The sequence below is a fragment of the Bicyclus anynana genome, chromosome 2 (assembly GCF_947172395.1).
Source record: "Bicyclus anynana chromosome 2, ilBicAnyn1.1, whole genome shotgun sequence".
Lineage (NCBI taxonomy): Eukaryota > Metazoa > Arthropoda > Insecta > Lepidoptera > Nymphalidae > Bicyclus > Bicyclus anynana.
In genome coordinates this window covers 1,920,536-1,944,960 of record NC_069084.1, presented here as the reverse complement: position 1 = coordinate 1,944,960, position 24,425 = coordinate 1,920,536, and the positions used below count along the sequence as shown (strand labels likewise).

Genomic DNA, 24,425 nt, shown 5'->3' with positions numbered 1-24,425 from the left:
CGCTGCCGCGGATCGATTTAGCTTCGGTTAGGTATTACGGATTTATATGATTAACTTGTTAACATACTACGTGACCGGTTTGAATTGCCAAGCGAAGTTATAGGCTGTAAAAGTGGAAACACACTATAACATATTTTTTTTAAGTTTTCGACTTTATTTATCACCATTATCTCATGACATGAAACGCCAAGTTATGCGTTTCAAAGTGCTGCCCAGATGATGGAACCATGCTTGTTTAGTTAGAAAAAAAACTGTCTTTGAAACAGTAACAAGAGTTTTATTTTACTTTTTTAAATTTATTTTACAATAACAAGAATAATAGTGTTAATAGTTGTTAGAAAGCATAGTTGTGTAATGTGAAAAGATACATTATAATTCAAAGTAAAATAACACATGATAGGTACATATCGTGCTCTGCAAGATGTATGACCGACCACCGTGTCCAACTCCGCCTGCTATTGAATTTCCAACTCTGCTGGACTATTCACTATTTTGGACTTTATTATCAACATTTTAAAATAAACGTCAAATGTCTCATCTACGTACTGTATAATATCCACCAGTAAACACCGGATGACATTTGTTATATAGAATCTCAATTTCGTAAGAACGTCACAGATAGCCTTTAACACAAAGGCATTGTAATTTTTCCTCTATACTCGTAGCGATGAAATTTAAAAGACCCGGTAAAAAAATAACATCAGGATGTACAGGGATCGATTCCTCGTATTGTTGAAGTCGCTTAAAATATAGCTTATGTAAGCCGGACCATAAAACAACGACTCGATTGACATCATTCATCATCATCATCACAATTCATCAAACTCAATAATTGATAGTTTAGACGCTATGAAGAAACATACGTAAATTAAACATACATTTCATCATCATTATCAACCCATATTTGGCTTACTGCTGAGCGCGAGTCTCCTCTCAGAATGAGAGTTGTTGCCCAATGCGGATAGGCAGACTTCACACACGTTGAGAATTAAGAAAATACTCAAATATTATGCAGGTTTCCTCACGATTTTTTTCTTTCCTTGACCGTTTATTCAATTTCTTAAAATGCACACAATTGAAAAGTTGGAGGAGCATGCCCCGGACCTGGTTCGAACCTACGTCCTCCGGAATCGGAGGCAGAGGTCATATGGGCTATAACAGCTCTACATACACTCCCAAAATCACACATTTTGACTTTCCTTAGTCGTAGTCAACATAGTTAGTTAGTCGCGGAAAAAATCTGTGTTATCGTAAACATACGCCAAAGATTTATTTCGCAATAAATTACGTAGATGACTTCCGTGATATACTTTTGGAGTTTTAAGGCAGCGCCACATCACGTTTTGTTGTTTTGTTGAGTTGGGTGTCGAATGAATAATTTATTCGGTTAATAAGGGTCGGTATACATTTAGTTAGATAGACTACATCGGATGGCTTTATGTTACTTTTAACTTTTTATGTATTTTTGCGTTTTTACTGTTTTTTTAATATAAAACTAGTGAAGGCTCGCAATTTCGTTCGTATGAAATTCTATTAATCACACATCCCATCGTTATCAACCCATATTCGGCTCACTGCTGAGCTCGAGTCTCCTCTTAGAATGAGAGGTGCTATGCCAATAGTAAACCACGCTGGCCCAATGCGGATCGGCAGACTTCACACACGAGAATTAAGAAAATTCTCTGGTATGCAGGTTTCCTCACGATGTTTTCCTTCACCGTTTGAGACACGTGATATTTAATTTCTTAAAATGCACACAACTGAAAAGTTGGAGGTGCATGCCCCGGACCGGATCCGGACCCACATCCTCAGGAATCGGAGGCGGTGGTCATATCCACTGGGCTATCACGCATTAGACATCGGGGTACGGCAGCCTACCTATGTTCTTCTTCAAGTTCCAATTTATTTCTGTACCATAATTTATTAAAATTGTAGGTCTAAGACTATTAGGTAAACCATCTTATCATCCCAAACTATTACTAAAAACATATAATATTTGTGCAACTTGATTGTAGTATTTAAACTTTTCCACATTTCAGTATCCGTGTAACCATCACAGTGTCACTACACCCTTATACAGTTCAATCTGTTATTCTCCAAGACAAGAAAGGTCAATGTTTCATTATTAACTTCTACAAGAAAACTTTGAAAGAGGGAAATAAAAAATGGCAGTCTCTTTCAATTAATTAAATTAGATCGCATTCTACGTGAATATGACAAATATTTTAAGAAAACAAACAAAGTGAATTATTTCCATACAATAAAGTAGGTATATTCAACTAAAAATGGAACTGAAAGTCAATGAACTTTTCAAATAACAAACTTAAAATAGGTATCAATCATAGAGCATAACTACTAACTAATCGAGTGCTATAATAAAATTTATCGACAGGGCCTAATAGCAGAGGCAATATAGAGTGTAAACCCATCACGCTGCACCAGAGCGGGTTGCTGGGCTTCGGATGATAATATTTGACTTTTTAACAATCATTATCAGATGTTGGATCGACGGCTTAACTTGAGGAGATATAAGACCACAAACTCTAAGCTGAGAATTTTTACTGATTTTAGGAAGAAAAAAAGCTTAATATTTTTATACCTCGATCCAGGATTCATGCTAAGGACCTCGCGATTTGATCAAAGAGGCAGTTGAATAAATGGAATGATTTCACTATATAGCAAAAGTTACCAGTTAGACAACGTATTTATACAAGAAAAATAAATTATTATATGATTTCACCAACGTATTCGTCTAAACTGATGATTTTTGAATTAAATCCTAAATATTTAAAAGTAATGTTACCCCGAATATAAAAAAATAACTATAGTTCAGGATCCCGGGAACATTTTTACAAGTGATTACTATCCTTGATCAGAGGCTCAACTTTTATATTTGCGAAAATTCTTGATTCTGGTAGCTAACAGGGCAAATAGGTAATGAAAGCTTCTGAGTGTAAGAACAAAATAAGCTACCACGCAATTTGTAGGACAATGTGACTGTTAAGTAGTGTAAGTATTAATTATTATTTAGCAATCAAGCACAGTGATAAAACAGCTGGTTACTGGTTAGTAACAATAAATTGTTACTAACCAGTTTTTTTTTTTTACTGTTGTAAAATTAATAGTTAAACAACTTAACACACCACCACACTACTTGATAGAAATCAATTGTAAAAATGCTCCTCGGATCCTGGACTAACATTATTACTGTGGTTTTACAAGATTTTGTACAAGATAGACGTTACAAGGGGATTTTCCAAGTAGTAAAATTTATCTACCGAGTTCCTCGTTCCAATCGATTCGCATCTGTTCTATCTTTAGTACTTGTAAATGTTCAGGTGTTAGATTGTTTTACTACCGGGCTAAATCCATATTGAATTCGCCAGAAACTCGGCTTACACCAAGGAGATGTTATTTATCTTAAAAGACTATAATTATTTAACGTTAAATTTATAACATCAGTAGGTAGGTACTCTACTCGTAGTAACGAAAATATTAGAAGAGCAAACAATTATTTTAGTTAACATTTTTTTTTAATGATAACATTATTAAAACAAGTCTGCTAAGTTTTGAATAAAAAAATTGTAGCCAGTGTCACTCGAAAGTATAATTTTATTATCTAAATAGCTGTATATTCAGGAATGTATAAGTTGTAACGTATTGAATGTACGACATACGAGAAGAAAACTCGCAAAAAGTACACTGCTATAAAGAGGCAATGAAACTTTGTTATTGTATTATATAATGGAATAAATCTCCTGATTAATAAGGAAGAAAGGTCTTTAGAACATCAGAACTATTAAGATCGCAACGCAACGCGTGATATTTTTAACCGACTTCAAAAAAGAGGTTCTCAATTTGATGTTTGTTCGAATTTTGTGCTAAAGTTGAAATAACTGAAGTTCGTCATTCAATAGCTTTAAAGTCGGTTTCATTTTTATATTAAAAAGATTATAAACATCTCTACTTGAGGCTAATAATTTTAACGCAAGTATTGTAGCAATATTTCTTAATTCATATACTACTAATTATTTAGTTACTACTAACTTAAGCGCTGTTTTAGATAATTGAAGCTAACATTAAGGTAAGTGGAATATAAAGTGCACAAACAAATTTTAACACCTGATGAGCACATCTATGTTGAGGTACAATCTATTCATCAATCTGGATGAATTAATCGATATAATGTTGAAGTACTCATTACATTAATATTGATGTTTGTTAACTTAATTAAAATTCTGAAAGCAGCAGCAGAAAACGCTGAAACCGATAAGTGGTAAAAGTGTTTAGCCGCGGAGACCCTTATGCCATGGAGTCGCAGTACAACATTTTTTTCACTGCGGTTTATTGCTTCGACTGAATACAGAATAGAAGGGCTAACTCATTTCCTTAGGCAAAAGTTCAGCCTGGCTGACTAAAGCAGCTATGCAGCGAGTTTATCTATCCATATGGGCATCATTTGGTAGGTATTAGGCCATTAAGATAAGTAAGCTAAAGGTTCATTGTACTCTTTTTCTATTAAAAATTTAGTTTTTATTTAAAAATTATGTCTCTAGTAGAAATAGCACCATTAACTCACATAAACATAGACTGGGAAGTACCAGCCTGATCACCATGATCAACCATGTTCAACAACGCACGCATAGAAATACACATGGATAATATAGAGGGAGAAATTGACGAGCGCGAATAATGTATCTTTCCACTTACTTGATGTGTAGCCAAAGTCGTCTTCCTCTTCAGGGTCGGCTTCCTTCTCTTCTCTGCTGCGCTTGAGTGCTCCGGCTGACGCTCGATCGATCTAAGAAATAAAATCGCTTATGTATAGGAAATTACTGAACCTCAAATGTCGCGGCAATGTTATCTTAGTTAATACAGTATACAGGATGCTCGGGAATATTAGCCAAAATTTCAAAGTGTTGACGAGTCCGAACTAACACTAACATTTATCTAACTAAAAATAAAACCTTTTTATGTTTTCATACAAATTAATTCAAATAATTCCGACTATCCATGTAACACACGCCTTTATCTGTCGCTGCATTTTAATTAATGAATAAGTTTGGCTATGTATATTATTAAAAGGATGCGTAAAAGGGACACATTTTAAGATCTATTTACAAAAAAAATATTATTTACCCCGAAAATATTAATTTTTGAACCCATGTTCCTTGAATATTTATAATCAATTTTCAGCAAAGAATATAGGTAACCCTAAAGTTATGGGAAATACTTCCGAGCACCCTGTATACAGATTTGCCTCAAAACAAACATTCCCTGTAAACGGAACAACACTTCGAAGGGCCGTCAATGAAAACGTCCAAGTTTATGTTTCCATCAACTTTAGTTATGAATGTTAAACCACACGTGCCTGTAATTACACCAACAACTTTCGACTTCAAACCGGAACAAGCTACTCTACGACTACACAACAAGCTATTCTACTGCTTAAGTATCCTAGTACTTAATACTTAAACCATACAAAGAACTTCTTTTACAACTAAAACTCACCTCAACTCCTTTATCTGAATAAGTTCTTCCTTGTAATTCTCTCTCATCTTCTTCGTCGCTGCTATCAGAGTCCGAGTACACAACCTTAGGTTTCGGCGCTTCTCCATTCACTTTCTCTGTTTCATTTTCTTGTTTGTCTTTAACATCGTTTGTTGATGGTGATTTGTCTTTATCTTCTGGTTCTGTTACTGTTATCTGTGAAATAAAATTACTATTGAATTAAAGTCCCCCTTTATTTATAATCTATTGAAAATAATAAAATAAGAAACTCAAGGTAACTTATCAACGGGTAATCTATTTGGGCTATGTTAGTATGTGATTCACTAATACGTGAATGTTTCCGTAACGTCCGTGGCCTGATTTTCTTTTCTATAACTTGTCTTATCCTTATTCTTCTAACACATTTTACTAATTCAAATTGTAAAGGACTTTACTCTTGCATATGTCTTGCTAATAGCTTTTTAACTTATTATGTTAATCTATAATTATTAATTATTAATCTATAAATATAATTATTAATCGCCAATGTCAATGAAAACATTGTATTAAATTAACGCGTTTTGAATTTTAACACGTCAGTGAGAAGATTATAACATAAATATTGTGATAATACCGCTGATATTATTAAATGATGATAATCATTTTGTCAACCATACCTTGATTTCATGCTGAGGTGGCGGCGGCGCTTGTGACTTCTTGACAGGTCGAGGCGGAGACGTAGCCGGTGACGATGCGTCCACGTCAGATGAATCTGTGTTCTAAACAAAAACATTGCACTGTTATCTTGTCATGATAATAAAAAGAAAATATCAGCATTTGGTCAAATCCTATCAATGATATTTTGCTTGCTATAATTTTCTTTTATTGTAATTATGCTTCCGATGTTCTGCTTAAAACAAATCTCTCTAAAGAGGTCGCCAAATTAATTAATAAATATAACCTACTGAAATAGTTTAATGACTTCTGTATATAGTCTTAGACTCCGCTCTTGCCTGTTTGTTATAATAGTATTTTAACTCTTATTCTTAGCTCTACATACTATTTTGGAACTTACCCAAGTCATAAGGCTCTGTACGGTTAATGTGACATTGTCTTTGGCCGCTTTAATTAGTTCCACCGCCCGTTCGTGTTGTGCTGTGCGCACACACACTCCGTCCACTTCTAATATTCTGTCACCAGTCTATAGCAGGAACAAGAAAATAGAGTTAATATTTAACTTACGTAAGTAAGAGTTACACATTGTATAAAGTGAGGTATATTAGATGTCTACAATATTCAATTGCAAATTCTTCTTCGCAATTGAACATTGTCGGGTCGAAAAACGTTTTGGCTTGAAATCACTGTTCAAGTTCGTATTCATTCGTAAGTTTGTCTCTGACTTGACTGCTTACTCCAACGGTTTTTCTTTATTTAATGACATCTCATGTATCAAAAACCATAGAGCCGTTTGGCCTGTAAGGTGTGCCAAAGAATCGGGTAAAAAATGTTATTTATAATATGTTTAAACATATTCAATATTTCTCTTTCCACTACAAATAAGCGAAAATCCTGTGCTAGGGCTCAACAATAATCCAACGGGCAAGGATAGAATGTGATACCTTTTATTATTGGATCTGCCTCCGTTCCCCTTACCGTATCACTATTGAGTATTCAATTAAGGATTGTTGAGTCAATTGAGGGGTATCATTGACTGAAGAGACTATCTAAATAATAATGTTCCGATGGTCATTTTTCCGATACTAAATCATCAAATAGCGAACAAGTCCAGATGCGCATCTTGACTTTTGTATCAAGAGATGATTTCGGAAAGTTTTTCATTAATTTTTTTCGAAATTCTAATTCATTAAGAGAGTACGTGAGTGATAAGTTTCTTAATTCTGGGACCTTTTCTAGCTTCCTGAAGACTCAATTTAGACTATTTATTGTAAAAATATATTTATAAATATTATCAAAATTATGAAAAATATGTGAATTTCAGATTGTCATGATAGAAAAAATTGTGTCACGTTAATATTCAATCAATCAATTAATAAATTTATTTATTTGCAGATACATGCATTATATATACAGATGGTCGGTAGATGTAGATGGTAAATGTATCTTGCCAATTTGGCATGCAAATTATTTATTAAGTATTTAATGATTCAAATGACAATTTCACCATTTAAAATTTACATATAATTATATTATAAAATGTTATAAAAAATTTACATATTTAGCATTTACATATTCTTTTCTTTCCTAATTTCTTTTGGTAACTTATTATTAATTCTTGTTCTTCTTATTCAATGAATTTGGGTCATCTTGTTAAAGAAACGCGTGACTTTTGGGGTTTTTATGGGTTGTGAAGCCGGTGACTTCACCACGCTGCTTGTAAAGACATATTCTGAATCGTCTTATCCTTTTATATTACCTTTAAATCACCGCAAAGCGCTGCCGGGCTGTTAGGTACCACATTCTTGATAAAGATGCCAAAAATCGCCTTCTCCTCGCCATTTTCACCGTTTTGATTTGCAATAATATCAACCTGGTCGGAAAAAAATACAAGTTCATTATTTGATATTTCATACCAAGATTCCTCAAATAGAACAAATTAGAAACACCACAGCAAGTTTGTTTCACAATTTACACGTACGAATTACTCAAGTAATTGTTTCTTACCTTTCCACTAACTATGCTAATTATTAAGGGCGCCCCAGGGTATCTCATCTACGACGGTCGGGTGGGACTAACTTAACTCACTGTGAAGATATAAATTACCCGAGTAATTGTCTCTTACCTTTCCACTCCTTAAGGCACCCTGACGTGACCTATATAAGCCTGACTATTGGACAGTACCATCTTAACTGTAATGGATAAGACATTGTCAACCGTGTAATTGTTTTTACCTTTCCACCAACTATGCTGTTTCGTAAGAGTGCCTTCGTCTTCACAACACGACGATCGTGCAACTGACGGACGTCACTTTTAAAGAGACTATTACTTATGATATTTCTACCTACCGCGAAACTATAAAAAATACCCCAGCAATTATTTCTTACCTTTCGTTAGCTTTGTCAATTCCAAAAAGGACCCCGCTGTGTCCTTAACGTAACGCTCCACAGCGCGATTAGTTTCTTACCGGTGCTAGAGATGCGAGTGTCTTAACCCTCATCACTATGGACTGTATTAATTACCCATGTAATTGTTTCTTACCTTTCCACCAACTATGCTAACTCCCAAAGGCGCGCCGGGCCGTCTCCTCAGTGTGACACGTCGCGGCGGCCCCCATCTCTGCGCGGAGCCGGCACCGCGACGGTCGGGCGCGACTGTCTTAACCGTCATTGCAGGAATGACGTGACTGTGGGATAAGTTTACATTGTTAGAACATTGACTCATCATCTTCTTCCTGTTCTCATTTAGCGTGAGATTCTAAATGGATTCGGTATACGATCTTTTTTCATTTAATTACATACGTCAACTAACCATCTACTCTTACTCAAAAATTTCATGCATTCAAATTTCAACCAAAACCATTGAACAGAAAGTTGTGATCAACATCGAAACTGATGATCATCCTAAATAATGATGTCGTTTTATGGTTTGGTGTTCCGTAGTCACACAAGGAAAACAAAGTATATTTTGGATTCACTATGTAAGCCTGCGCATATCAAAGTACAATTTGTTCTGAAAGTATGTGCCTACCCCCATAAAAGCTATAAAGCTATATATAAGTTTGGAATGCTCTATTTGAAATAGAGCATTCCAAACTTATAAAAGTTATGGTAATTATCACACATTACTTCAACATGAAAAGTAAAATTCAAAAATATTAGGTACCGTTTTTAGTAATAGCGATTGTAAATTAACTTATCAAAATGTAGCCGTAACAAGAGATAAGACTCTTTCTGTCGATAAATTAAATGTATATAGTCGGAGAAAACCAGGGCTCTGACATCACAAGCTATTGGACTATCAACATATTTGCAACTGTCTAGACGTCATGTCTGGGTATATCACTGTATAAACATTTGCAGTATGAAATATTTTCTGTTGCAGTTATAACTTATGAGATTTACGAGAAAGATTTAGGTACATATAATAATGTAAATGAAATACCTACGATCATAACTGGTGAAAATGTCTAAAAAACTGTGCAAACTGGACTTTTCCTGGTGCACACCGCGCTAATAGACGATTGCTATCCAACCACCACTTCTACTACAACTACCCGCAACTTTGTCTGTGAAATAATATAAACTTGAGCTTCCATTTCATGCAGTGTAAGCTTTCATCCCCTTTTCATCCCCATTAGATTTTACATTATAACAGAGATCAATTTACTAATGACCATAGTTTAAACTTAAAAAAAATTACAGACTCTTAACTTTCAACCCCCGTTTCACCCCCTCTCTATTTTTCATTAAAAAAATTACGTATATTCTGCTCTAAGATCCAATTTATTTCTATGACATAACTAATCAAAACCAACAAACCAGTATTAGGAAGGTAATATCCTTGTAGCCAAGGCTGAATATAATTTGAAAACCTTACGAACTCTTCTACAAACTTTCAATCCCCATTTCACCCCTCTCTATTTTTAATTTTAAAATCTTAGGGGGATGAAAGTTTAAGGAGTAGACGAAACGAATATTTTTCTTTTAATAAATTTTTCATTTTTGTAATAAACTTTATACTATCTTATATAACTACTTTACCATTTGTAATATTAGTATGGATTCTCCAAAGGCCGGGATTTAATAAAAATGTAGGCAATTAATATTCCGACGCCCGAGCGAATCGCCATTTTAAAATGAATCGAAGCTGCATAACTTGATATTAGAAGTGGGAGTCTCGATAAAGAAAATAATTTAAAAATATCTTGTGCGCAGGTAATATTATCTCTTGTAAGGCTTCAATGGTGCGCCGTAATAAGAAAATGCAATGAATACCGAGTTAAGACGCTAGACTAAATATACCGGAGTCTCTAAATAGAACGTTTATTTTTTAATGAAAACGTTAATACCTTTAAAGAAAATTTTGAAACTCTACAAGTAAGAAAACTACTAAAATTAATACTCAATTCCAGTATTATCTCATTTCGTTCGACATTTTTTCTTTCAAATGTAACTCAGACCGCATGAATTTCAGTAAGTACATTATTAAATAATATAAAAACCTGAGGCGCCACAAATAATATGCATATGTAAAAAATTGGTGTCTTTTTTTCCGCAACATGACGATTGTATGTAATATGTCCAGTTTGTACGTCTGTAATGGCTTTTAGCTTTTAGTTAGGCTTTTAGTTCGGAAGGTAAATTTACCGAGAAGATGCGGCAAGAAGGTCAGCGATCGCTCTTTTAACTGTCTACCATAAGAAGGTGTCGTCCAGCCCCAGAAGGGGGAGAGTGAGTATCAAGGGGCAAGGAGTGAAAAGAGAAAATAACTTGTAGGGAGTCAAAAAGGCGTCCCGGGAACACGCAAATACAAAGAGCAAGTACCGAGTTCGCCCTACCTCGATTCGGCCCAAATTACCGAGAGGTTGACAGGGCCATGGGAGGTGGTGGGTTGTCTACCATAAGAGAGATTCTTACATATCAACTTGACTTGATCTTACCAGACAGTATTATAGTTTAATTAGCCTTTCACGTGGCTTCCTTTAAACGCTGAAACAGCCTGGCGGCTTGTTTTTGCCGGGAGCGTATCAAATGAAAACATAAGTCAACTTAGAAAATCCTAATTTGACCAGAATTGGGAATCGAGACCCTAAACTATGCCAGAAAGGTCGTCAAAGGATTTACAATGCTACATTTAAAAATATATAGATATTCTTACCAATCGGCGAACACGACACGTTTTCTTGGCAACATATTTTGGCTGTTAATGCTTACACGTGGTGTATTGTCGGGTTTCCACTATAGCAGGACTGCGCCTGGCCTCAAATCCATTGATGCTTAAGCCTATTAGCCAAAGCTAATTAAAACGGTAAGTTAATTATCCAGTTGCTCAAAGACTGCCGGCGGCGGTGCCGGTCTCGCTGTGGTGGACGGCGGCAGGCTAATGATATGCGGGGAACTGTCTACGCTAATATGTTTAGGATTAGCGGATTACTGCTAATACGAGACATGGTCGCTAACATGATGCTAACAAACGCCATAAACACAAAGTGTGCAGGTCCGGCTGTTGGGAGGCTTCGGCCGTGGCTAGTTACCACTCTACCGGCAAATACCGCCAAGCGAATTAGCGTAGTACGATGTTGTGTAGAAACCGAAAGGGGTGTGGATTTTCATCCAACCCTAACAAGTTAGCCCGCTTTCATCTTAGATTATCACTTACCATCAGGTGAGATTGTAGTCAAGGGCTAACTTGTAAAAAAACTGGTCTGTTGAAGCTTTTAACCCTAACCATCACTCATAAAGATTTTTTAAACGAATGTTCGTTCTAAATAATAAATCATTAAATTGATTTATGACATAACATGACGTTTCAAAAGTGCTTGTAAACTAAGCCTAATTGAAATAAATGAATGTCGCCGCATATCATGGGGGTTTAAGCTAAGCGATTAAATGCCTTTCTAAATTAATTCTAAACCAACGCTGTCACTATGAAGTGAATCAGAGTAAAACTTTGAATCCACCATACCATAAATTTTATTTTTTCCGGGATCCGGGGAGCATTTTTACAATTGATTACTATCAAATAAAATTATCGTGAGTAGCTTCATCGTGTTGAGATGCTTAACTTTTTTATCTACGAAAATTTTTGATTCTGGTAGCTAACTGGTAATGAAATTTCTGAGCGTCGGAACAAAATAACGCACCGCGCAATTTATAGGACAATTTATAGGGCTGTTAAGTTGTATAACTCATAATTAAGCATGTAATAACCCAAAAATAACAGTTGGTTCATAAGAATTTTTGATGGCTTACATCCTATTTTTGATGGATTATTGTTACAAGTTGGGAGGAGGAGACCCTTGAGCCATGGAGTCAAAAAAATTTTACTGAATCATTTCACCCCGGCTAGGTATCTCGACTGGTGACAGAAGGGCTGGCTCAATTTTTGAGCAAAGGATCAGCCTGGCTGTCCAGAAATGCAGCCAGTATTCTTGCCACCATTCCACGTGGGCATGACTTGTTATTAGGATAAGTTAGCTTAAGTTCCTTATTGTATTCTTTCTCAAGTTGGGAGAAGGGGAATTGTTCTTTTACTTGATAATAATCAATTGTAAAAATGCTCCTCGGATCCTGGACTATAGTATATATCCCAAAAACTCTATGGTTAACGCAGGATTTGTGAAAAACTGACTTTCACGCGGACAAAATCGCAGGAATCCGCTAGCGTAAATATAATGTTAGGATTATAAATGCATTTCTGAATGATTTCAGCACAAAAGACATCCAGTAACAAAGTCCAAGTCGACAAAGCGCGGCAGGAACAAGTACCGGTACGAAACAATACTGTCACAGGCAGCCAACCCTTCAACAGTGAACACTGCTCCAAATTGTAATTTCAACTTGTTCATACCATCTTGTAATATACTAGCTGCACCCGCGGTTTCACTTGCATGTAATTTAATAAAAAATCACTTGCAAAGTTCATCACTTCGCGGTAAAGCTTGCGCTCTTTCGCAAGTCCTCTCGTCAGGGGTTGCCGGGTAGATTATGCGATAAGGTCACCTTTGCACGCTAAATTGAAATATTTTTTCATAAAGTTTCTTCTTCTTCTTCTAGTCTTCTAGTTCTTCTTGTTTCTAGTCGAGCGGAGGGTTACGAAATGTTTATTTCGTTCCGCCAAATATAAAGCATCGAATCGACAGAATCAACACCGAGAGCCTCATTAAAAGCTAAAATCGAGAATTACCTCGTGTGTGTATCACGCTTGAGAAGATTGATTTTGAACAACCTGTGTGTGGATCAAGCTTCTAAAGATTGATTTCATACTCATATCATTTTGACCTTTTTTTTGTTGTTTTAACCTATTCTTGTCACACTCTAACTTATTTCACATGTAGTAAAAAGAACAAGGATGGCATATAATCACTCATAACCTGTACAAAACACGTCTGTGATTAGTACTGACAGTTTTTAAAACCGCGCTCTAGGAGCGCGGTCTACAGACGAGGATTTCAAAATCATATTTTTTTTTAATCTTTGTACATTAGGAGTGTTTTATTCTTTGGTAGAGTAAAATAATGTATAGAAAAAGTAAAAAACCAAAGACAATCTAGAAATAAAGGTAAAAATTTAAATTATAGCGGGTTTTGTGCGACAGTCGGGCAACTATCGCGCGTTCGGATTTCAAAATTTTATTGAAAATTACTTGTTTTTACTGCATTATTACATTTATTAATTAAAATTAGCTTGTTTAATAACAATTCCAACAAAAAAATATATTTAAATAGCTCCTATAGTACATTTTAATGTAATCGGGCGTTTTAAACACGCGTGACCTTGGAACGCTCGACTTTTAAAGATGGCTCCACAGTGGGCTGCACTTAGAAATCCGACTACACAGTGGAGAGGGCGAGACCAGTGGTTTGCACAAGGTTTTTAACTAGGGCTTTGTATTTACAGAGTGTACGAAATGGAAAATTGTTCCTCTAATAGATACAGGTTCATAATGATTTTTCAGGGTATGTATTGCATTTATGCATCTATGAATTGCACGCCACTGGTAGATGGGATACCCAAATGCGAGAAGGACCCGATTTTTTTTCAAACTATTTATTACTAATTGCAACGGGTGACACAAGCGCTCATTTTTTACGCAATGTGCTGTCCACTGATTTCTGTTTGTATCCTCTTATTTTTAACCGACTAAAGATTTATATTTTTGTAAACATTTCAAAATTTAAAATCTATTTATTTCAAGTAGTCTCAGTTTACAAGCACTTTTGATACGTCAGTTGACTTTTTGTAATAATTCTACCACCGGTTCGGAAGGCAGGTTCTGCTGAGAAGAAACCGGTAAAAAACTCAACAGTTGCTCTTTTAAAAAAAATCATACAATATTATAATTTACAATTGATTTACAACATTACAATTTCTTATAGTTTTTATTAGTATTACCACCATCACGGACTACGAACCATTTACGCCAGCTGGCATATTCATTAATTTGGTCTTTATTAACAATCTATTAATTAACATCAAATCAAGTGAGAAATTTCATATACCTATGCTATAGCAGGGGAGCCGAAGAGAGGATTTTTGCAGTTACTCGAGCGCGCAGATGAACATAAGGGAGAATACCTCGCACGTTGTTCAGTACCTCTACCAAGTATGAGCCCTTAATACAGATGGGTACGTTTAGGACAACCAAAAAAAACTAACGATATTTAGGTGTTATTTGTTTAAATAACGTTCGTTGTTTAATAAGCGACTAAATGAAATTAAGTCAATTTTCCACATTTTGTCCGCCTCAGTTTTGACGCTCTAGTGTCCCATCTTTAGTATAAAATATCATTGGTATACATGGATGGGGTTTAGGTTTAATGAAAATGCAATAACTGAAAACAAGCTCCGCCATTATGTAAAACATACGAGTAATATAATGTTTGCAGCTTTTGGTATTTAATTAATGAATTCTACATTAATTGAACCACAACAAAGCCTTCGGCAACAATGCCACTGTCGACAATGTGTCCTTGGGAACCGCACCAAATTGGAAAACGTAAAACTTATTCACACGATGCACCCAACCGTTCACAGCCCAATAGTACGATTGGGTACTGTCACGTGGGAAAGTGGATGAAAATATTATTTTCAATCCATCGACCATCTCAAGCAATATTTATTTATGGAAGTTGTGTATGCTTGTGAACTACATTGAGCATTTAAGATAGCTCACTACCATAGAAACCTATACCATGGAATAGAAAAAATAATTCAGAGTTCGTTTATTTCATAAAGCCTTCATGAACATTTACAAGCACTTTCTAAACGTCAAGTTTGTCTATTTGCGAAGATTCTATCACTTAGAAGAATATATTATCTTTACTAACTAATATAAAGAAGAAAGATTGGATTGGTTGTATGTTTTGAATAGGCTCTGGAACTACTGAACCGATTTGAAAATTCTTTCACTGTTGCATAGCTCCACTATCTCCGAGTGCTATAGGCCATATTTTATCCCCGTATTCCTACGGGAACAGAAACCAAGCAGGTGAAACCGCGCAGCGTCTGCCAGTACAGAATAAACTCAACAGTTGCCGTTTTAAATTCATAATTCTTTGCAATATCCATTATTATCATTACATCAAAAAATTATTTTCTACTTCTCATGTGATGAAATCGATTAAAAAAAGACAAAAGTTTCAGAAGTGCTTGTAAATTGCCTATTTGAAACGTACGATTTTGATTTCATTTTTTTTAATTTTCATTTGACAGAAATCTTCTTCCAAAGCACTTGTTCGGTGGACTGTACAGGACACAAACATTGCAATCACTTAGCACCAAGCGGTCGGGCGAGCGCGCCCATTGTATGTGTACAGTAGGTGTAGACATCGACACTACTCCGCTACAGCGCTGTTACAGTATCGCTGTATCCAAACTAGCCAACGCCTGTGACTTTCGTCACAACTTTCAGAACTTTTAAAGGGGAATAATCCCTAAACCGTTCACACAGCGCACACAACGGAGCTCTCAAAAGGGATATTTTTCCCGTTTTTGTCACATTTTTCGTTGGTGGTCCGCTTCTATTGGTTGATACTATGTATCTATCGATGCTATCGAAACATCAGAGAGTGGACCGATATAGAGAATGTCGCACAATTATTTCGCTTCGCGAAAAACAGCTAAGTCGATACGAAACTGACCGCTAACCTTCACTAGTCGGAAAGGTATTTAAAAGAGGATAATATAGCCCCAATAAAAGTATTATCCAACACATAGTTTGGCGCGGTCAACCAAACAAAATCTTTACTATAATAATCCATAATACGGGTTAATCTATGTAAAAGCCTTGGAAGGCTCAGAAAGTAATATTAGACCAAATTCAAATCCCAAAGTTCAATCAAAGGTCACCTATTATTAGGCAAAAAAAACACTGCAATCGATCTCTGCTAACTCCATCTAGGCTATAATATGCCTCTCAGTGTCATGATCCATCATAACACCGATGGACAATGGACATACGTCTTTTGTAGATTTCTAAATATAGCTCTGAATTGATAACTTGATATCAGTTACTCATTTGGTGTTGTTTAACGAAGCTTCATTTTGAACCCTTTAGTACTAGATAAACGATCTTATGGGTCATCTAATGATTAGTGATTACCGTCATCCATTTTAACCACTTGCAACACTGAAGTCACAGTGAATGCAGTTGTTCAGGCATTTGTTTGTCCGCCTCAACCATAACCATATTAAACTTAAAAAATACTTCAGCGGCAAGTTAGTTATACAAATTGCATTTACGTGGAAGAAATGATTTAGCAAATTGGTCTGTGAATAACAACAAGCCATTAAGTTGATGAGGATAGAAGTTGATTCTGAAATTGGTTCGGATAAATTTAAACAGTACCTATAGTAGGTATTTTTCATACTGTAAAAAATAAACAGCACGCAAATTTTAAGAAATTAATTAGTTCCTCTTGAGTGTCTAATTCAAATGACTTAAAATGCTTGCGTCTTTTAGGTTACAGAATTGTTGCTTTAGTACCAGTTTTTTTAGAGATTGATTTGATTGATGCTTTCTCTAAGTACATCGCGAAATACGAAATTTAGCATTAGCAGTCTTTCTGGTGACACCAATAGAATAACTGTTCCATACGAGTAATGTAAGTAATATTATATAATATGTAAGTACTGTTACTCTGGCTAACCATGGGACTGGCAATCTATACCACCAAAATGACAGTAGTCTACCAAGTTCCTTTGGAGAGATCCAAACGACATCAATCATGCTTTCTGTTCTGTCAAACCGAACACATGCTATTTATTTATTATTTATTTTATTTATTCTTTACAAGTTAGCCCTTGACTACAATCTCACCTGGTAAGTGATGATGCAGTCTAAGATGGAAGCGGGTTAACTTGTTAGGAGGAGGAGTGCGAAATGTGATGTATAACATTTGCAGTCTTTCGGTTAACACAACCAGAACTGCAGTGGTGTTACAAGTTCCTTTGGAGAGTCCGACGACATCAAATGCTTTCACCGAACACATGCGAGATGCGAAGTATAACATTAGGATCGCAAGTTAGTGTGCTCGGCCGAGCACGTAATTCCGCCGGTTCAGTGCGCGCGCTAATCTCGCCGGATGCACAATTCCGATCTGAGCCTCCGAGCGGCGCTATCAAAGTTTACTGCTCGTTATGATTTATGAGATCATTACAGTTTGCGACCCTTTTTACGCTGCCAGTTGACGGAACAAGCGCATGCATGAGGAGCCATTGTGAATTGAGTATCACCTCGTTTAGTAGATCGGGCTATGCATATGTTTACCATTAATTTGATTTTGAACTAATAAGTTTAAATTTCTTATTGTTTTGAATGATACTTGAATATATGATATCATTCCTATGTTTGAAGACTTACATTTAACTTGGAAGTATACCGAACATGTCATAAGCTGCAATTATTTACGAGTATTAACAACAACAACAATTGTTCTGCTGACCTATTCACTATTTTGGTCTTTAATAACAACCTATTAAAATAAACAACAAAATAATTGAGAAATGTCATCAACATACTGTATGACACCCACCAGCAAGCACCGGATGACATTTGTTACATAAAATCTCAATTTCGTATGTCAACTATAAAACGTTGAAGATAGTGAATTAGCCTGCTGGATCACACTAAACATATATTCGGTTTGAAAATTAAGCTCTATACGTGAAAGGACATAAAGACAGAGATTTTTAAAGTTTTAATTTTTACGTAAATAAAATAATTTTGCCTTTTATTCAGAAATATTTTATTTATTTAGTGAGGAGATAGGCAGATAATAATATAAGTCATTTATTTTCCTAAAATGCATCCTCTGTCTCGGGGTATTTGAAACGAAATCCTGTCATTAAAGTCTTTCAAAGAGATTGTACTTTTACGATAAGGCAAACTTTGCACATTTCTGAATAGTATTTTCATGTATGCGAAAACAAACTAAATGCAACTTCTCTTTATATTTTTATTTCTAAACTGAATTGATTATAAAGATTCCAGTTTGACTACGGAACATAAAAACCATAAACAAATTCCAATCAATAATTCAACGAATAACAAACCCTAATTGAATATACAGTACTAAAACATAAATAAATTGAAGTTTTCTCCATTTTCCGACGATAGTTTTCCTAGCGTTAACGCGAGTAAATCTAATTACAATACCACTGGCTCGACACTTACCGACAAATATCCTACAGCGAACACAACACTACATATCGACGTAAAAATTACGATATTTCAAAAGAACTTAACTATTGGACTGTCAAAAAATCAGTTGTTGCCCAAATTTAACCGTAAAACGTGAACTTACAACGAGATGACACTCGGTAATGGTAGCCTAAGGTCGGCTTACCATAACTCAATTACGAGTATTAGCAATTTATTTTAGTGATGTGCTATGGTCGAATGTTGGTCTATCGACTTTTTTCCTTATTTGTCGATAGTATGAATACAATAATACAATGCTTTATAATTGAACAAGTTTTTTCTTGAAAACACGAAAAAATCATATTATTACGGATATATAAGAAAAGTGATAGATATTTTTTATGCAGGACTATCTATAGGCAAAGAAAACATATGTACAAGTAACAGGTGTTATGTTGGACTAATTGTCACAAAGTGTCAATATGTAGTTCTGCTTTTTCGAATGGAAGAGACTATATAAGTTACCTCTGAATAACATAGCAAATATACGTACTTATCTATACTATTATACTATTTACTATTATATTATATTATATATTATATTATTATATTATATTTTATATATTATATATTATTATAAAGAGGTAAAGTTTGTAAGTTTGTAAGTTTGTCACATTTTTTAAATGGGGTAATCTTCGGAACTACTGGTCCGATTTTAAAAATTCTTTCACCAGTAGAATGCTACATTATCGGGGAGTGCTATAGGCTATATTTTATATTGGTATCATATATATTAGCCGAGTTATCACAGTTTTTGTCATACAGGTCGGACTGAAAATCCTCTTAAACAGACTTATTCGCATGCGCTGCCTAAACTATTGCGTAAAATTGAAATTAATGTATGGGGACTTTATGTATCTTTAAAAGTTCTACAAAAAAGTCCGCGACACCATATATCTATCTTCTATATATTAGCAGATATAGTACCTTTTGTGTTTTAAAAATTATTAATTTTATATACTTAGGTTTACGTCATTATTTATACAACTGAACTTTAATCCTTATTAAAATAAATTATTTAATAATCACAAGGATATTATGGAGATAAGATTTGCCCTTTACAGTATGTTAATTACTTAAATAGTTGCGGAGAGAATACAAAATTTCTAAAATTTCCGCTATATGACGCCCAGCGCTTTCATTTACGTAGTTCCCGTTCCCGTGTGAATATGGGGATCAAACATAGCCTATGACACTTGCAAATAACGTAGCTTTCTATTGGTAAAACAATTTTCCAAATCGGTCCAGTAGATCCAGAGATTACCTCCTACAACCACACGAACTTTACCTCTTTATATTATTAGCATAGAAGTCTTTATTTCTCTTGGTCATACCACCACTCTCGAAGGACTAGACCGATTTTGCTAAGGGTAGGAATAAGATAGAGAAGTTACAGGGTAGGGTAGGGTACGGGTAGGGAAGCGTAGGGGTAGTGTAGGGGTAGGGTAGGTTTAGGGCCGGGTTTAGGGTAGTGGTAGGGTAGGGGTAGAGGTAGGGTAGTGGTAGGCTAGAGGTACGGATAGGATAGGGAAGTGGTAGGGTAGGGGTAGGATAGGCGTGAGATAGGGGTACGGCTGGGATAGGGGTAGGAAAGAAATAGGGTACGGGGAGGGTGGGGGTAGGATGGGGGTAGTGGTAGGATGGGGGTAGGGTGTAGGTAGGTAAGGTAGGGGTAGGGTAGGAGTAGGTTTGGGGTTGGGTAGGGGTAGGGTGGGGGTAGAGGTAGGGTAGGGGTAGGGTAGATGTAGGGGTTGGGTAGGGTTGGGGTAGTAGTAGGGTAGGGGTAGGGTAGGGTAGGGGTAGTAGTAAAGTTGACATCGAAATTTACGCGGACGAAGTCGCGGGCGTCCGCTAGTTGATTATAAAATTGAGAACAATAGTGAGATGAAGTACGAATCGTCAATCGACGATGAAATACGTCAATACTGGCGGTTCAGATAACAAAAAGCTGAAGAAATTCCGATTGTGGAAAATGGAAGGAAACTTAAAATTTTCTATTGCAATTCCTCTACAATGTATAAAAATAAAATCTTTGTTCGTCGGACGAGTTCTATCGGTTTCAACGATTTTTATTTCCACTCGACTTTTATGCTTTTGTATTTTAGTGTTTTTGTTGTCTTGTGGCTTACGAATACGGACTTTTGAAAATATATTTCTTAAAGTTTTCAATTATATCAAATGACTAGGCTTTTTAGCGTCGGCTTATGATTAAATCGTAGACGGGAGTAAATGGATGGAGTATTTTATCTGTGGAAGGACAGATAAGATTTTTGGGAAACAAAGTGACGACGACTTAAACCATTATTCATTGTTGTCTTGAGCATGACTAAAAGCAATTTAGATCCTCGCTCTTTTATCATTTCGTTCAATCTTCAATTGTGCCATAAATAAGTAAACTCGGTCACATACAGAATCTTAAAGTTTACTTGTTTATAATGCGCCATATTTAATTTGTTTGTCAGAGTCATTCATTATTCTTTGATTAAGTAACATAATTATTAATATGATTCATTGACAAATAATAATAAGTTATTAAATAAGAAATATCGTTTAATCCTGTATCGATATTTGGAATTTATATTTTATCATCCCTATCATCAAACACTAAATTAGTTTTTAGAATACCTTTAGTCTTATATCGAAACCTCAAGTCTTTTATCTACTTGTAGTCTTGTAGTATGTCTGTCTATAAACTCACAGTAAATATTGTCTTTATGATAATAATATTCCACTGATGGAGAGCATTTGGACCTATTATATCAGTCTACTGCCTCGTAAGTCTGTGTAGCCTATTCAGATCAGGCCTGGGATAAAATCCTGGGACAGTTTTTCTTTATTTTATCATTTTCTACACAGTGCCCCGGAACCGGACCTCAGGTCGTCTTTATCATTGACACTTGTATTATAATCGCTAGAGAATCAAACAAAGCCACCTTAGCCGTCCTCTTTTGACATGACAATAATCCTCAAGAGAAAATTTAAGTAAAATTTGATGGTTGAACACTTTTGAATAAACTTTTCTTATAGATGCTTCAGTTTTGAAGTATCCTCCCTACCAATGACTCCAAGAACCTAATGATCCAAAACCGCTTATACAAACATTTGAACCGACTAGGCAATCTTAGCAATATTTTAGTGACGTAAATGGAGATTCAGGTTATCTCTGTCGCACTGGGTACTGCGTCTAATCCGCCAATGTCTTCGTGTTCAGCCCGCGAGTGTTTGACCGTGCACTTGTGTGGGTGCCGTGTTGGTCGGACCGCTACTTACACGGTTTATATCTGTAGTTGGTGGATAACAGATTTATCACTTGTTGTTTGCTTGATCGTAATAAATATCAGTGTAGTTTTTTTTTTAAATTTTTGAAGTAAGTACCTAAACCTTTTTTTTTTTATCGGTGAGGAAAAATCCCTCCGGACTTCTGCCGGCTAGTCGGCAGGGCACGTCTGATTTTCACGGACTAAAAATAACCTCCCGTGTACTCCGTGGTCAGCACGGAACCGCTTTGTATTTCTTCGTGCTGACCTCCCTGATGTTAACTAGTAAAATGTCTGGGTATAACAGATCTTGATCACGTGACCTGTCGATAGCAAATGTCATTCCGATACAATTTTCTAGTTTTCAAAGAGTTTGCGATCGTAGAAAGAGAATCGACTTGCCACTTGGCTACAAGGGCTGGCTATTCAAATAGTGTATGCTTCGGGCTATTCATCGCAGAAATAGCTGGCAGCTCTCATCATGCGCTTTTTAAAGTACTTAAACCTAAACATTCTTTATTCGCGCTTGACTTGGGGAGTAAAGTTGTGAAAGAGTTACGAATAGGGTAATCGGGCGAGAAGAACGGAAGTTGAGAGGGAGAGCCAAAGAAGTATCACTTCACTCGTGTGGTCTAAAGCACACTCTATTTATGGATTATCAAAATTCACTCGGTGTTTTGTTTCTTTATCTATACTAATATTATAAAGAGGAAACCTTTGTTTGTATGTTTGTTTGATTGTAATGAATAGGCTCAAAAACTACTGGACCGATTTTAAAAATTCTTTCACCATTCGAAAGCTACATTATCCACAAGTAACATAGGCTAAATTTTATTTTGGAAAAAAATAGGGTTCCGTAAGATATTTGGGTTTTTCGGACATGAGGTGTAAAAAATCAACCAGAAAAGTAGGGTAGGTGTAGGTAGGAGTAGGGTAGGGGTAGGGGTAGGCTAGGGGTGGGCTAGGGGTAGGGTATGGGTAGGGTAGGGGTAGGGTAGGGGTAGTTGAAAGTTTGCATCGAGTTTCACGCGGACGAAGTCGCGGGTGTCTGCTAGTTCATCATATTCCTCTATGAACTATCAACACTATCTGTAGAACTCCAAGTCCTTTATTCCACCATCATCATCGGGTGCCTTGCAGAAATTGAAGTTTGGCGGTCAGGAGAAAACTATTTCGATCTCGTGAAATATGTTTAAGCTTCTGTTAGATCCGTTCTTTAATGTTTTCCACTATCTCCCTGATGCACGCTTTCTGTTTTATTCTAATTTTCTAGACTAGGATTGAAGGATCCCCTTTGCAGATCTCTAAAATGCAACATTCCGCAACAATGCCCGAGCGGAACACAAATATGTGGCATGGCAGCGAAATAAGCATTGCGATATAGTACATTTCCGGACTAACTCTGTCACAAGAAGCTTTACTGCATTGATCCCTTTTTGCATTGAGTCCCGCTGCAGCTCTATAAAAAATTATAGAACCCGCTTTTAAATTCGTAAATTGAAATGAAACCAATCATTTAATCTTGAAGCTTAAAAGCTACTGTTTTAGTAGTAAACAGCATTGTTATGTTCTGGTCTGAAGGGCGTAGTTGAAATAAAAAAAAGAAAGTAAATAACTTTATTCCAATGTAAGAATTACAGACAGAAACCTACCATAATGTTATGTTGCCTAGTTGCCGGTGTATTTGTATGTTGATTGATACAGTTGTATTTACTATTTTGGATTTTGTTATCAATCTATTAAAATAAACATCAAATCATTTGACTAAATGTCATCTATTTACATAAGATAAATCCATAAATATCCATTAAGATTTTTCAAACAAAATTTGTAGATAATTTTGTATTCTGCAATATTATTAATAAATACAAATAAAAAAAAGAGATATTTACAAAAAAGCGCAAAGAACCTTGACTTGACCTTGAAATTTAATAGTTGCATATCATAGGTAGGTTTTGAGAAAACTTTAAGGTGTCAATATACAAGTATTTACAGACTTACAGCTGGGTATCTGGAATTCCGAGATTCTTACCTAATTTAAAATTAAATGACTGGACTACCACCAGTATACACCGGATGACATTTCTTACATAGAATCTCAATTTCGTATATGTCAATTAACATACGTCAAAGATAGTGAATCAGCCTGCTGAACAGATCTTTGTAGGACGAGTTAATATGAATAAATTTGCTTGCGCTGTGAAGTGTTAATCTGTATATAGGTAGCTCTCACTTATCATCAAGACGTGAGCCGCATGTTTGTTGTTTGATCCAACGGTTATTACCACAAAAAAGCAA

The 24,425-nt window shown here is 35.7% G+C and overlaps 1 protein-coding gene across 1 annotated transcript in view; it reads right to left on the bottom strand.

Moving 5' to 3' along the window:
* Window positions 1-24,425, bottom strand: part of LOC112043742 (inaD-like protein) — a 165,101-nt gene that overhangs the window by 67,193 nt on the left and 73,483 nt on the right. The window contains exons 19-24 of the mRNA XM_052888385.1: window positions 8,707-8,851; window positions 7,925-8,038; window positions 6,566-6,691; window positions 6,168-6,269; window positions 5,512-5,706; window positions 4,711-4,801 (exon numbers count right to left, since the gene is read on the bottom strand). Of these exons, the coding sequence (XP_052744345.1) occupies window positions 4,711-4,801; window positions 5,512-5,706; window positions 6,168-6,269; window positions 6,566-6,691; window positions 7,925-8,038; window positions 8,707-8,851 (773 nt within the window). The remainder of the gene's footprint in view (window positions 1-4,710; window positions 4,802-5,511; window positions 5,707-6,167; window positions 6,270-6,565; window positions 6,692-7,924; window positions 8,039-8,706; window positions 8,852-24,425) is intronic.